At 42.2% G+C, this 13,893-nt stretch overlaps 1 protein-coding gene across 1 annotated transcript in view; it reads left to right on the forward strand.

Annotated features, from left to right (window-relative positions):
* Window positions 1–13,893, forward strand: part of NECAB3 (N-terminal EF-hand calcium binding protein 3) — a 152,009-nt gene that overhangs the window by 39,528 nt on the left and 98,588 nt on the right. Inside the window, exons 2-3 of the mRNA XM_061630329.1 lie at window positions 6,749–6,773; window positions 9,819–9,927. Coding sequence (XP_061486313.1) covers window positions 6,749–6,773; window positions 9,819–9,927 — 134 coding nt within the window. The remainder of the gene's footprint in view (window positions 1–6,748; window positions 6,774–9,818; window positions 9,928–13,893) is intronic.

Consider the following 13,893-nt stretch of genomic DNA (forward strand, 5'->3'; position numbering starts at 1 on the left):
TGGTCTAGACGGTTCCTTTAATGCAGAATATAGTGAGAAGAGTTCTAACTGTAACTGGGCATTGCAAACATGTTACATGAATACTTTATGCCTTCATTGGCTTTTGATCAGTTCAAAGTGCTGGTTTTGACCTATAATGCTCGGCACAAGTAGGGGCCTTGCTGCCTGCAGGATTTATTTTATTTTTATTTATTTATTATTTCAATTTATATACCGCCCTTAGTGAAATAGCTCTCACCTCTTCATCTGAGCCCATCCACTGAGGTCCTCCAAGTGCCCCCTCAGTCTGAGCTAATGGAGGGTGCCATGAACGGGACAGTCTTTTGGTGTTGGCCCCTACTGTTACAGAATGCCCTCCACATCAAAAAGAGGTACATCTTTCTATCTCTCCTGTGCCAGGTGAAGATTTTACTTTCCCAGACTTTTTAAGAGCTGTTATAAATTGGTTAACATTTTAACATCTTAACCTCACATTCACAATAGTGATAAGATTTTTTTTTTAAAGTTGATGCTATGCTTCTCCTTGTCTTGATTTTGTAACTAAATCCATTTTAACCTCATCTCTATTATGCTTGTGCTTATATTTTGTAGTGGGCTATTATTTGTTCTGTGTTGTAAGTGCAGTGAGTAAATTGAAATAATAAATTAATAAAGCTGAGAGAAGTTCAGATTCCCTAGATCAATCTAAAAGAAACCTGTGCAATGTTGTATTGGCCTATGTAGCAGGAACAGCACATATTATCTGGAATGTTCCTGGCAAATCATTGTTCTTATCTCCCCACCCCCACCCTTTTCTGTATGCCTCTTGGGAATGCCGTGAGAGTATTTTGCTAGCCTAAAGCGCCAAACTAATTGTGACATTAAATATGTTCTTGTAATTAACATGCACATTTTAAAAAAAAAATGCAGTTAGAAGTCTTCGGGGGGGGGGGCTGATAATTATCTTACCAGGTGGTGAGTGGAAAAATTTAACACTTTTCCTGCCCTTCCACCTATGCGAGATTTCAACCAGCTTCAGAGGAGGGATTTCTCTCAAGATCCCTACAGGGAAGGAGAAGGTTAAATTCTTCCTCCTGCACCTGCTGAGATCCTAATAATTATCAGCCCCCCCCCACGACTTTTATTTTAAAAAAGCATGTTAAATGCAAAAACAAATTTTGTCATTCTTGAGTTCAGCTTCCATAGAGTTCAATGGGACTTATCCCCAAGTAAGTGTGGACAGGATTGCAGCCTGGATGAGGCTGTAGCTGTTGTCTCTCCTGCCTTGCTCATCTACAAGTTGTGTTAGACTCTAACCTACTGTGGATGGCAAGACTTTTATTCTGGCACATGACAAGTGGCAGAGATCAGGGCGGTAGGAGGGTGGCAGGAACTAGTGGAGGCACAGAGTAGGAGGAGAAGTAACTGCAGCCTCAATGCCATGGAGCATTTAAGATTAGGACAATAAGAAGCTGCCTTTATATGAGCCAGGCCAATGCTCCATCTAGCTCTTTCTTGTCTGTACTGACTGGCAGTGTCATCAGCTTTGGGGCTACATTGGGATGTGAAGGTGTTGGATGTTGTTAACAGACCTATTGGTAAGCTTTATCCTCAGTCAGGAAGATAGGAAGCTGCCTTATACTGAGTCAGACCATTGGTCTATCTAGCTCAGCATTCTCTATGCCAATGGCTCCTAACCCTTTCCCCCTATGGACCATTTGAAAACTGCTGATGGTCTTGGCAGACCCCTTAATGATTTTTTCTGCCTGTTGTAGCAACTGTAATGCACTTGGCCAGATGCGATATGATTTTTAAATGGTATTTTGATTGCTTTTATTCATTATATATTGTATTTTATTGCAGTACAATTCTAATTCCATAGAATGCAAACTGCAACACAATAAAATACAAAAGAAGAAATAAAAGAAGGAATAAAAATACAATTAAAAATCAACATGAATATTTAATGTCGACATGCTGTGGGCCACCTGAATGAGGCTTGCTGGCCACTGGTGGTCCCTGGACCGCAGTTTGGGAAGCTCTAATCTACACTTACTGGCAGTGACTCTCCAGAATTTTGGATGGGGGTCTCTCCCAGCCCTTCCTGGATATGCCAGGGATTGAACCTGAAGCCTTCTGCATACAAAGCAGTTGCTCTGCCATCATGGACCTCTCCTGTACGTTGTAGGAACCATCTATGGGCAAGAAACCAACAAATGTATTGCATCATCGTTGAGATTTGTCAGATAGTAAGCGGTCTATAAATGGAACTATCGTCATCATCATGCTTCCCATTTCCACATAACGCAACACTTTTGCCAATATGCATGGGATTCTTTTGTTATGTCAAGGGTTTCATCTTGCATGGAAATGGAGTTGTGAAACTGATCTTGTTTTTACGAGCAATATATAAATAAATGAATAAAGAGAAGAGAAGCCTGTTTGATTGGTAATCTGCTACAGAACACACACACATACCCCATTTGTGTGACTTTTAGTATCTGAAAATCATGAATACACAGTTATATCTTCCCTTTTAGTTGGCCACGATAGGCTAAAAGTCCTACCGAGCAGCAAACTGGGCCCCTTGAATGCACTGCAGTAAAACAACCTGGAAGCTTAGTCCATTATAATGCTGCAGTGTCTGTGTCAGCTTTTTAGAAATGAAGATGATACATTATAATCTTCTCGATGCAACTGAAGTCAGCCGAGTGTGTTCCGATTATATCAATCTGTGCCAGCAAGTGGAGAGATGAGGGTAGTGAGGTCCATCTGCTTTGAAGATGTGAAAGTGAGGGTAGAGAGCCAGAAAACAAAATTATTTTCCAATTCCTGCTTCTAATAATTCATTTTCTTCTGACAGTCACACAAGACATCATTATAGATTATGGCGTATATCATGCACAAAATGCAGAACTGGGTTCCTCCATGACCTCATATCCCCAGAGAATTGGCTTCCCTCGTTGAATGTTTTACCATTTTAAAAACAATTTTATGAAGATACCTCTGGCAACTGGAACAAATTCAAATATTAGTATGACCTCCCAAGGATGGGGGGGAATGAGAGTTGCCAATGAAAGGGAGCTTGTCTCAGCTGGATAGATTTGTAGGAGGGCTGCACAAAGGTGAATTTTAATTTAGTGTGTCTTAAGCAACTTGTAGTGTTGGTTTGGGTCTTCCTGCTGCCTCCCCCAGCTGAAAGTGGAATATCAGACAAAGTGAATTTGTGATGAAGTGGCATGTTTGGGAAGATTCCACAGATTCCCCCCTTCCTCTTTCACTTTCCCAGTTTAATGGATTATCAGGTATAGGACCTGAAAGTCATTGCGTTTCACATAAAAAACTTCAGAGGGAGATAATTCCTGTGTGAAAGTGTAGAAATAAATGCTATCATCAAATTCGGTTCCATTCAGTGTAGACTTAGATGGAATTAGGATCCTTTTTCCAATTAAAGTGTTAATTTAACAGAGCATAGCTGGAAAGATATATTATCTCCAGTGACTACTGTTTGTGAAAGAGTCGTTCTGCTCTTATCTGGTCTGTATTTGGACTCTGCATAGCTTAAAAAGGGTCCTTGATTGTGTGAGATGTTCCATTCAAGTGAATGTAAGCAAAAGACCCTTGAAGACTTTCCCTGCTTAACCCTGGGAAATTTGGAGATGGGGGGGGAAGTGACATGCATGAAGGTGTTGGGGACAGGAATTGTGTGCATGCCTATGCTACCTTCCATATTTGAGCATTCATGTGTTCAGGCAGACACCTGAATATGTCTTGGGTTGCAGCCTGGAGGGTGTTGCATTGTCTTTTCACCCCATCCATACCATCTATTTTTTAAAAATCTCATTCAATCATCCAGTCTACAGCTAAACGTTTGATCATCTGCATTTACAGGTTGTTTGCTATTCAAATTGTGCTTAAGTTATTAATAAAGCTGAACACTGATTTGCGTCATGGATAGGAAACCTGTAACCCTCCAGATATTGTTGAACCACAGCTCTCATCATCCCAGGCCATTGGCCCTTCTTGCTGGGGCTGATGGGAGTTGTAGTTCAACAACATCTGGAGAGTTACAGGGTCCTCATCCCTGATATATATAGTTTAGCTGATTGGATAGACTCTCAGCCTAATATGCACTGAGGCCAGAGCAGTTTGAACTAAATAAAAGAAAAGGCATTGTGCAGAAGTTCTGGGAGGCAGGTGCAAAGTGTGACAAAGGGTAGTATTATGTGAATGATATATACTGTGAGGGATTTTATTGTTTAACCAATCAGATCATTACAATACTACAACATGAAAAAATTATAATTGAATAAAGTGTGTGCATGTGTGTGCATGTGTGTGCACGTGCGTACGCATATCTCTACTTACCAGCTGAGGGTATCGCTTTTGTTTCTGATGAAGCCAGCTGTAGTCCATGAAAGTTTATGCCGTAATAGAATTGTTAGCCTCTAACAGCACAATCCAAACCCAAGATCCACTAGGAAGAGTGAGTTTGAACAGGCGGATCTTGGGCTGTCCCATCAGAGCTAGTGCTAAGCCAGGGCTGTAACACCCTCATTCTGGCTCAGCCAGGAATACACCAGCATAACAGTCCCTCAGTCCAGCTGAGCCAGTATCTGGTTAGCCAGGGCTCAGGTGACAGAACTTTAGCTGGCAGAGCTTACACCAGTACAAGTCCCCAAAAGGGGGCATTCCAGAGACATGGTGGAGGCCAGATGAGGCAAGGAGAGACTTACATATTTGAAACCTCTTTCAGCTCAGTCACATGACCTGGCAACCCAGTGAAACTTATGCTGGCAAAAAGGGTCCATAAATGTTGCCCATTAGTTTAAGTTTTGTTGCCCATTCCTTTACTCCTCATAATCAGCTGCTTCTAACGAAATTAAATATTCCTCAAGATTTTTATTGTGGCACACACCAGCCCTGGTGTGCAACATTTGTGCTAGTGTAACCCTCTGTCACACCTATATCTACAGGAGGAGTGGGCAGGCTCAGTCTGAACTGACAGCATTTATGATTGAATGAGCCCAGCCCAGTCTAGCTGAAATGGCTCATAATCCTTTAGACTTGATGGTGTCCTTTGATGGAGGTAGAATCTTCTTTCCTTCCTGTTTGAGTCCTGCAAATAGTAAAAAAAGGCCTGTAAGTATAAGTCTGTAGGCCTTCCTAATCCCTCTGGGGCAGCTTCTTTCTTCCTGGGCCTGGCTCGACTGCTATAATCTTCTTACTCTTAACATATACAATTCAAATATATCTGACATTACTTATTAATAAAATACATTTTACAATAATATGGCTTCACCGTTAAAGCCTATTTATATTCAATCAAAGCAGCTACCTATTCCTAAAACAAATAATTTTCTTCTGCTATCTTAAAAAGGGCTCCCTGAATTAATACTTTGGTTCCAGCACATGCCTGCAAATTGTCAAAAGCTGGCCTGTAAGTTAGCAAACTCTGCAGGCTTTCCCAACCCCTCTGAAGCTGTTTTCTGTTCCTGGGCCAGGCTGGACTGCTGGCATCTTTGGAAAGCACTCAGCGCACGCTGAAATGCTACATATTAAGCATGCTCCAACACAGCCTTTCCCAACCAGTGTGCCTCCAGATGTTGTTGGACCACAACTCCCATCAGCCTCAGCCAGCATGGCTGAGGCTGATGGGAATTGTGGTCCAACAACATCTGGAGGCACACCGGTTGGGAAAGGCTGCTCCAACAGCTGGCTCTAGGAAGAGAAGAGGGAAGGGTAATTGCCACACCTTACATTGGTAAATGCAGGCATGCTGAGTTTCTGTTCAATACTGTTGAGCACGCAAGGAGCCGTCTGGCAGAGGTTTTCCAAGTGGTGAATGGGATTTTGCCATCTGGCCAAGAGAGAGTTGCTCTGATACCCTCAGAGGCCTACTGTAAAAACTTTTTGAGGTACTTTAGGGACAAAATTGCTCAGAACCGTTGCACCCAACTCTGGTTAGAGCAAGTCCAATGGAGGTGTCCAGAGCACTGTCTGTTCCATCTGTACTGGATCAGCATCCAGTGTGCCCATGTGTCCTGCTTTACTGAGGGCAGAACTCTGGTCAGCTGTTGGAGGATAGTCCTCTATTTGAAGGAGTCCTCTGTTTGAAGAGTTGTCCAATCTACGTCCCATTGAAAGATAAAAGAACCATAAGAAGAGAGAGCAGAAGTTGTCCATCAACAGTCAGCACCTGGACAGCAGGCTGAGCAGGTACACAGTCTTCCACAATATGGTGAAATGTTTCTATTTAAATTATAGTAATTATTTCTAAATTTGCAACTATATGTGTAAAATTAGCATATGCATTTTTATTTATCTGTTTATCTTGCAAACCTGTGTTCTCTTTTGTCCCCTTTATTGGTGACAATTTCCACTTTTTAGGCAATGTGTAAGCAACTATCATCCAAGGTCCACCCAATCTGTCCATGTGGTTGAGAGGGACAATTGCAAGGAAAGAATGAGATATGCAATATCCACTAATAGCTTTGCTTGTCCATTAGTGCAAATGTACCAAAGGAAGAGGAATCTGCCTCTTCCAGGGGCACTTTGTTCATTCCCTCTTATTTGCTACAGTGACAAACCAAGAAGGAGGCTACTGTCTGGAGATACCCAAAAACTAAGGTTGACCTTGTTAGGGCTTGGTTCATTGATTTAGCTGATTTACTATGCAGTATCTACTACTTTTGTGTATACACATATGCATATAAAAGGAAGAATCACCCACCAAAGTTGTGTTGAATGCATTTTCTTTTCTTTTCAGATTTTTCGGCGAGCTGACAAGAATGGTAAGTGACCTTCCTATATGATTTCCTTGTACTTCTTTATTTTTATTTATGCCTTAAAATTTAAATCTATTGCCTTCCTCCATCTCAGAGACTAGAGATGGGCAACCAAGTCCTCTCATCCCACAACTGCTAAGCTTGCTCAGGAGTCTTTGGTGAGGGACTTTACTGAACATTATTTTAAAGTCCAGGTATACAATATCTGGAGAGCCAGTGTGGTGTAGTGATTAAGGTGTTGGACTATGACCTGGGAGACCAGGGTTCGAATCCCCACATAGCCATGAAGCTCACTGTGGGACCTTGGGCCAGTCACTGCTTCTCAGCCTCATGAAAATCCTATTCATAGGGTCGCCATAAGTCGGAATCGGCTTGAAGGCAGTACATTTACATTTATACAATATCTACTGGATTGTCCCTATCCATATGATTGTTGACACTCTCAAAGAACTTTAACAGGTTAGTTGGACATGTCTTCCCTTTGTGGAAGCCTTGCTGGTTCTGCTTCAACAAGACTTGTTCTTCTGTATGGTTTGTAATTTTATGCTTCCCACTAGTGTCCCAGAACAGATATTAAGGTGACCACCAGCTGTTTCCCAAATCCTTACTGGATCTCTTTTTAAAAACTGATGTTACATCAACCACTTTCCATTCCTCAGATATGGAGACTGATCTTAGGCACAAATTACATTTTTTTTCGTTAGAAGATCCGCCATTTTACATTTGGGTTCTTGAGAACTCTCAGGTGGATGCCATCTATTCCAGACCTGGTGTTTTGTCAGAGACTATTTTGTCAATCAGGCCTAGAATTTTGACTCTTGTCACCACTATTTGCCTCATTTCCTCAGACTCTGTTCCCAAGAAAGTTAGTTCAGATACAGGGATCTGCCCTACATGTTCTACAGTAAAGACAGTTACAAGGAATTCATTCGGTTTCTTTCATTCTCCTATTCTCCTTTAGCACCCTTGTTCTCCAGAGGTCCAACCACAACTCTAGCTAGTTTCCTGCTTCTAATGTGTGAAAACCAACTAGGGAGATGGATGAATGGAAGCTTGAACCTGGGTCTCCCCAGTCCTACTCCAGTATTCTACCATTCTGACTTTCGCAATTTCCAAAGTTTTCTCTGCAACCATAAGGGCTAGAAACCAAGATAGTCTGGTTTCCAAATGCTTTACCATATAAGCAAACTCCAAGCATCATAGGTGCAGGGGTACATCCAGGCTTATCTATAGCCTTGCTGACCTTGTCTGTAGCTCATTATTCACTTTTAATCCCTAGATATTTCCCACATGCCTATGCCCATTGATGTCTATCACTATGACAATTGCTGTCTATCGTTTTCCATATTCATAAATCGTCACCCTTGTCATGCAAAGCTACATGTCAATCATTCCTTCTACTTAGGCCAGTTCCACCTATTAATGCTGACCTTTCATTGCCGTTCTGCTTTCTGCTCTGACCTTTAAATCCCCCATGGCTACTGTGTTCATGCTCCTGTCACTCTCAGGAAACAGATCTGAATTTTATGAAGACCTTTTTTAAAGTTTCATTTTGCACACTTGAACATTTGACATTCCATTTTTGTTCCATTTTTTAGGGTATTTTGCATTTGTTTTCTCAGTGTCTCACAGTACTGGTCATTTTATCCCCAATTTACAGATGGCTAACTGAGTCCACTGAGTCCAGTCTGTATTGGCTCACTTGAATTGTGCCCATGGCTGGGTTTTAAACCATATGTCTATACTTTGGGCACCTTTGTGCATAGGAAATTGCAACCCTGAAGGGAAACAGAAGGTCTGCACAATAACCCATTGCAAAGGGCCTGTCCTGCAACTGTATAATCTGCAGTGTTATAGCTTTGGTCCTCATTAATTCACAATTGTCCAGATGCTGCTGCAAGCTAGTACAGATTTTCACGTTCACAAATCCGCATTAGAAATAGCACCGAAGAACCAATATGCTTTCCTAAACCAATAATTAATCGCATTAACATCTGTGCACTCAGACACAATGCTGTGGACTTTCCTGCAACAGGCAGTCCATGGACGTTCCTCTGTCATATGCCAAGCCCTTTGTCTCCTTCCCACCCAATAGCACATCCACAAACCTGCACATGCGTGGGAATTGAAAAAAAAGATATACGTTTCTGCACTCTTCCAAAAATTTTGTGAGAAAAGCAAACAACTCTTATGGACCAATCACTGAAAACAGGTGAACTTAGAGGAGTAGCCAACGCTAAAGCAATTTAGAAGGAAAAAAAGCGCCCACACATATGGATGCTTGATAATTGGGTTTTCACAGTAAACTGACCACAAACAGGACATGTATGGATCTTGAGGCCACCAACCAAATATGAAAAACGTGGATTTTGTGGTTAGGTGTGGATGGGCCCCAAGATGCAACTAAGGAGGAGATAATATGGATCTGGCAACAATGTGCATGCAGAGCAGACAGGCCTCTAGTATTCTGCACAGACCATTGATAACACTGGTTCATACCGGCATATGATTCTAGATGCCTCTGTGCAGATTCAAAATCATAACTCTTACTTCACTACAGCTCCTACACTCCCTCCTAAGTTGTTATTCTGCAGTGGTGGTCAATAAGCATGCAAAACTCTTTTATCTTCAGTCTCTGCATGTGCTACAGCTGCTCATGGGAGCCTTTTCTATGCATGAAAAGTGTACTGTGTGATCCGGGAGGCCATGGATCTCATCTGCAGCACCTCCAGAGTGACAACATGTATCTTCAACACTGCTAAGGTTGCTCAGCAGAAGCCGATGAATTCCTTGAGGAGTAGCCCTGTTAGTCTGTTGCACAACAACAAAGAGTCTCATGGCACCTTCGTAAACACTGCCATAATAAAATTGTTAGTCTTTAAGGTGCCATAAGGTTCCTTGTTGTTTCATATGAATTCCTAGCTCCCATATTATACCATAATGTACTTCAAGTACAGAGGATGCGGAATTAGTCAATATAGCATACAGGGGCTCATGTTGCTCTTCTCTCTGCAAAAGTATAATTATTCCTCTTCTTTCACACAAATGTAGATGATGGGAAGTTGTCATTTGAAGAATTTAAGAACTGTTGTGCTGATGGCATCCTCAGCTCTGAAGAACTGCGGGAGTTGTTCAGTGGCATTGACAGGTGTCACTCAGGGTAAGAAGGAATCTGTTACCCACCAGATTTCAAGCAGACTCATCTCAATTCCCCCTCCCACCCACCTCCACCCCATTGGCCTATATCAGTTTAGCATGCTCTTAAAACAAATTGGTGCATTACACTAATACCAAAGATGAGATAGAGACAGAGATGGAGATATAGGAATTATTTGATATGGGATGAAGACATTTGCTAGGGAAGGGCTGTTGCTCAGAGGCAGAGCATATGCTTTGTGTGCCCAAGATCTCATGTTCAATCCCTGGCATCCCTGGGTAGGGCTGGGAAGGAGCCCTATTTGAAACCCTGAAGAGCCACTGCCAGCGTACTGAGAGGGAGGATATAGAGAAGGATGGAACTGAAGTTTTTGGAAGCAGTTCCTGTTCAGCTTGTTTTGTTCTCATAAATAAAAGAACCCTTAATTAAATTAGTCTTAATTGATATGTAACTTAAACTTCTGTGTTTGCAATACAGGGGATGTATGCATGCCACAAGGGGATCAGCAATATGCCTAACTAGATGGTATTGCATAATGTGGCCTGGTTCCCATGTAATGCTAAGCCAAACCATGGTTTAGCATGAACTCATGATCCCTGGAGAGGTGATTGTGGCTGCTTTGTTCCTCCTCTGGTTTTTCAGGTGCTGCACTGCTGGGAGCTTAGTCATGATTTGGTCACCTGAACCTGAGCACATGGTTTGTGTTACAAACCATGAGTTGTAGCAAAGGTTTGTTATTGGTTTAAAGTTCATGGTTTCTCTGGCGGACACAAACCATGAGCTTGTGTTTAGATAGCATGATAAGCCATGGCTTCAGGGTTGGCACCAGGCATGACTGGGCCCTTCGGCACCAGCCTGCCCCGGGCCCACGGCACCTGCCCGCCCACATGCCCCACCTACCTCTACGTCAGTCCTTAGGAAGGATGTCCTGTGCACTGCGTGCACAGAGCTACCATCAACCAAGATGGTGGTGGAGGCTTCTCTAATGGGCTGATGCCCCCCCCACCATCTTGGTTGATGGCACACATGTGAGCTATGCTATTTGCGTGCACATGCCTGCCATCAACCAAGATGGCAGTAGGGGCATCAGAGAAGCTTCCCCACCATCTTGGTTGATGGCAGGTGTGCACGTGCAAGGGAGAGGTAAGCAGGCTGTGCAGATGAGCATCACGGGACTGTGCAGTCTGTATGGGGGTGTTGGGAGCTCCCTCTCTGTGATCTGTGGCAGGGGCAGGAGTTGACGCTGCTGTGGATCACAGAAGGGGAGTGCTACTCCCTTCCCTAAGGAGAAGCCCTTCAGGGGCCTCTCTGGGCTGCAGGGGCCCTCAGCCAGGGCCCAACCTGGCCACCCTCTGGCACCGGCCTTTCATGGCATAGCACAAAAGTGCAGCAGCAGCAAGACCAGGGGGAAGGCAAAGTGACTATGATCTTCTCTCCAGGGACCTGCATGTTGACATGTTTGTGCTAAAGTTAAATATACTTTGGTTTAGCATTACATGTGACACCATGGTTTCACATGGGATGTCATTCTACTTATATTGATTTAGATCTAGTCCATCAAGTTGTATTTTGAGTTTTGAAGTATACATTATTATTATTATTATTATTATTATTATTATTATTATTATTATATACCACCCCATAGCCGAAGCTCTCTGGGTGATTTACAACAATTGAAAACATTAAAAACAATTTTAAAATGCAATTTAAAATCCCTGGGAGAAGAGGAAAGTCTTGACTTAGCGCCCAAAAGATAACAGTGTTGGTGCCAGGTGCACCTCATCAGCAAAATCGTTCCATAATTTGGGCACCACCACTGAGAAGGCCCTCTCCCTTGTTGCCAGACTCCCAGCTTCCCTCCGAGTAGGCACCTGGAGGAGGGCCTTGGATGTTGAGCGTAGTGTATGGGTGGATTCGTGTTGGGAGAGGCGTTCCATCAGGTATTGTGGTCCCAAGCCATGTAAGGTTTTATAGGTTAAAACCAGCACCTTGAATCGAGCTCAGAAACATACAGGTAGCCAATGCAAGCAGGCCAGAATTGGTTTTATATGTTCGAACCCTCTGGTCCCTGTTACCAATCTGGCCGCTGCATTTTGCACAAGCTGCAGTTTCCGAACCATCTTCAAAGGCAGCCCCACATTGACTGGAATATATAGAAGATCCTGCCTTATGTTTTGGGGATCAGGATAGATCAATCTTACTTAACCTGCTTCCCTTCATATGATGGCTGGGACTGAATGGAGTTGTAGTCCAATACATATGGAGGGCACCAGGTTGGAGAAGGCTGGACTAGATGACCTTCAGGCATTGTCCAAATTGATAAGGATATTATTCAGTGAAACTGTAGGATACTTTGTCTATGAGCTACATAAGGGTGCTTTAAGCCAGTATGAGAGCATCACAGAGCTTGAATATGCAGCTTGATAAGCCTGGGAATTAAAGCCGTTTTAAAAATAGTCAAGACTCTGATCATAATTAAGATAGCATGTTAACTTCACAGCGGTATGCTTGAATTGCATGGATCAAAATCTGCTTTGCTATTTTTGTCCAAATGCAGAATAAAATGACATGTAAACTCTCTTATGAAATAGGCAAGCAAGATTTTTAATTTATTTTTGCCTTTAAGCACTATAGTGCAGTTTTGTCCATTGCAGCATAACTTTAATTAGAATATAAGAGAGTTAGCCTTTCTACTGTCTGAGCTTGGCCCCTCTCAGCTTGTCTTGAATGGACAGCATCCAGGCAAGAAACAGCATTCCCAAGGAAAACAGCTAGAAATGCAAACTGTCTCTGTAAGCATCCTAATACTTAATATTGGCATAGCATTTCCAAGTGGTCAGAATGCTTCACATACATCTGGTTATAATCCTTACAACAACCCTGTAAGGTAAGTCAGTATTATTATTCCCCATGTTGCATATTGTCTTTCCCAGGCAAACTAATTTCAAGCCTATATAAATAATATATGTGACAATAGGAAACACCGAGCAAAATAGGGTCAGATTTTGGTTTTGTTTTGTTATAAAAGTTCTTAGTGATCTTGGAGAACTGAATCAGAACAGAGTTTAAAATGTCAAATACTGCCAGCAACAAATACAATTTATGGAAAAGTGCAGGCATCTTCCTTTCGTTCTTTTCCTTGTTTTGTTTGTTTTGGTCCCTTTCCATAGTTTGTGTTGTTGGTAACAATATTTCTGATACTTCTGAGATTTTAAAATATGTTTTATTAGTGACATTATTTAAAAGGTTATATTCTTTTTTTTTTACAATGGCCCTGACGGAATGCAATTAAAATGCATTAGACTTAATGAGTTGTGGGTTTTTTGCATCTTTAGAGGACCTGTTTTCTCTCTCTCATCCTAAATGCCTCACCCCGTTGCAAACTGCAGATGCATATACTTTTTGCTGCCTTTGGTCAAACAGGTTTTTTAGGTTTTTGAAAAGCCTGCAATCCTTGTTAACCAAGGGCAAAAATGGAATGTGTATACACACCAGGTGCAGTGATGCTTTTCTTAAACCAAATTCATATCTCCCAGAAATTGTTTATCTGACAAGGCTAGAAGAAACAGGCTTTTTTGAGACAACTCTCAGTATATTAAAGAAAGACGTTAAGCAAGTCTAGGAAACAGGAAGATGGGAAACTGCCTTATGCTGAGTCCATCTTGCTCAGTATTGTCTACACTGACTGGCAGCAGCAATCCAGGGTTTCAGGCAAGAGTCTGTCCCAGCCATACCAGAGATGCCAGGAATTCAACCTGGGATCTTCTGCACAGAAAGCAGAGGCTGTGCCACTGAGATACAGCCCTTTCCCATTTAAAGCCTATTTTCATCAAGGAATTTTTTAAAAAGCATACTGTGGTTTTAGAAGCTCATTTATTGAAAGATCCTTCTATGCCTTCTCCACCCCAAAGTTGTTTACCTAGAATAATAAAATGACCTTAACTCACATGAATTATTTATCATTCTTAT

This window comes from Rhineura floridana, chromosome 6, assembly GCF_030035675.1.
Source record: "Rhineura floridana isolate rRhiFlo1 chromosome 6, rRhiFlo1.hap2, whole genome shotgun sequence".
Taxonomy (NCBI): domain Eukaryota; kingdom Metazoa; phylum Chordata; class Lepidosauria; order Squamata; family Rhineuridae; genus Rhineura; species Rhineura floridana.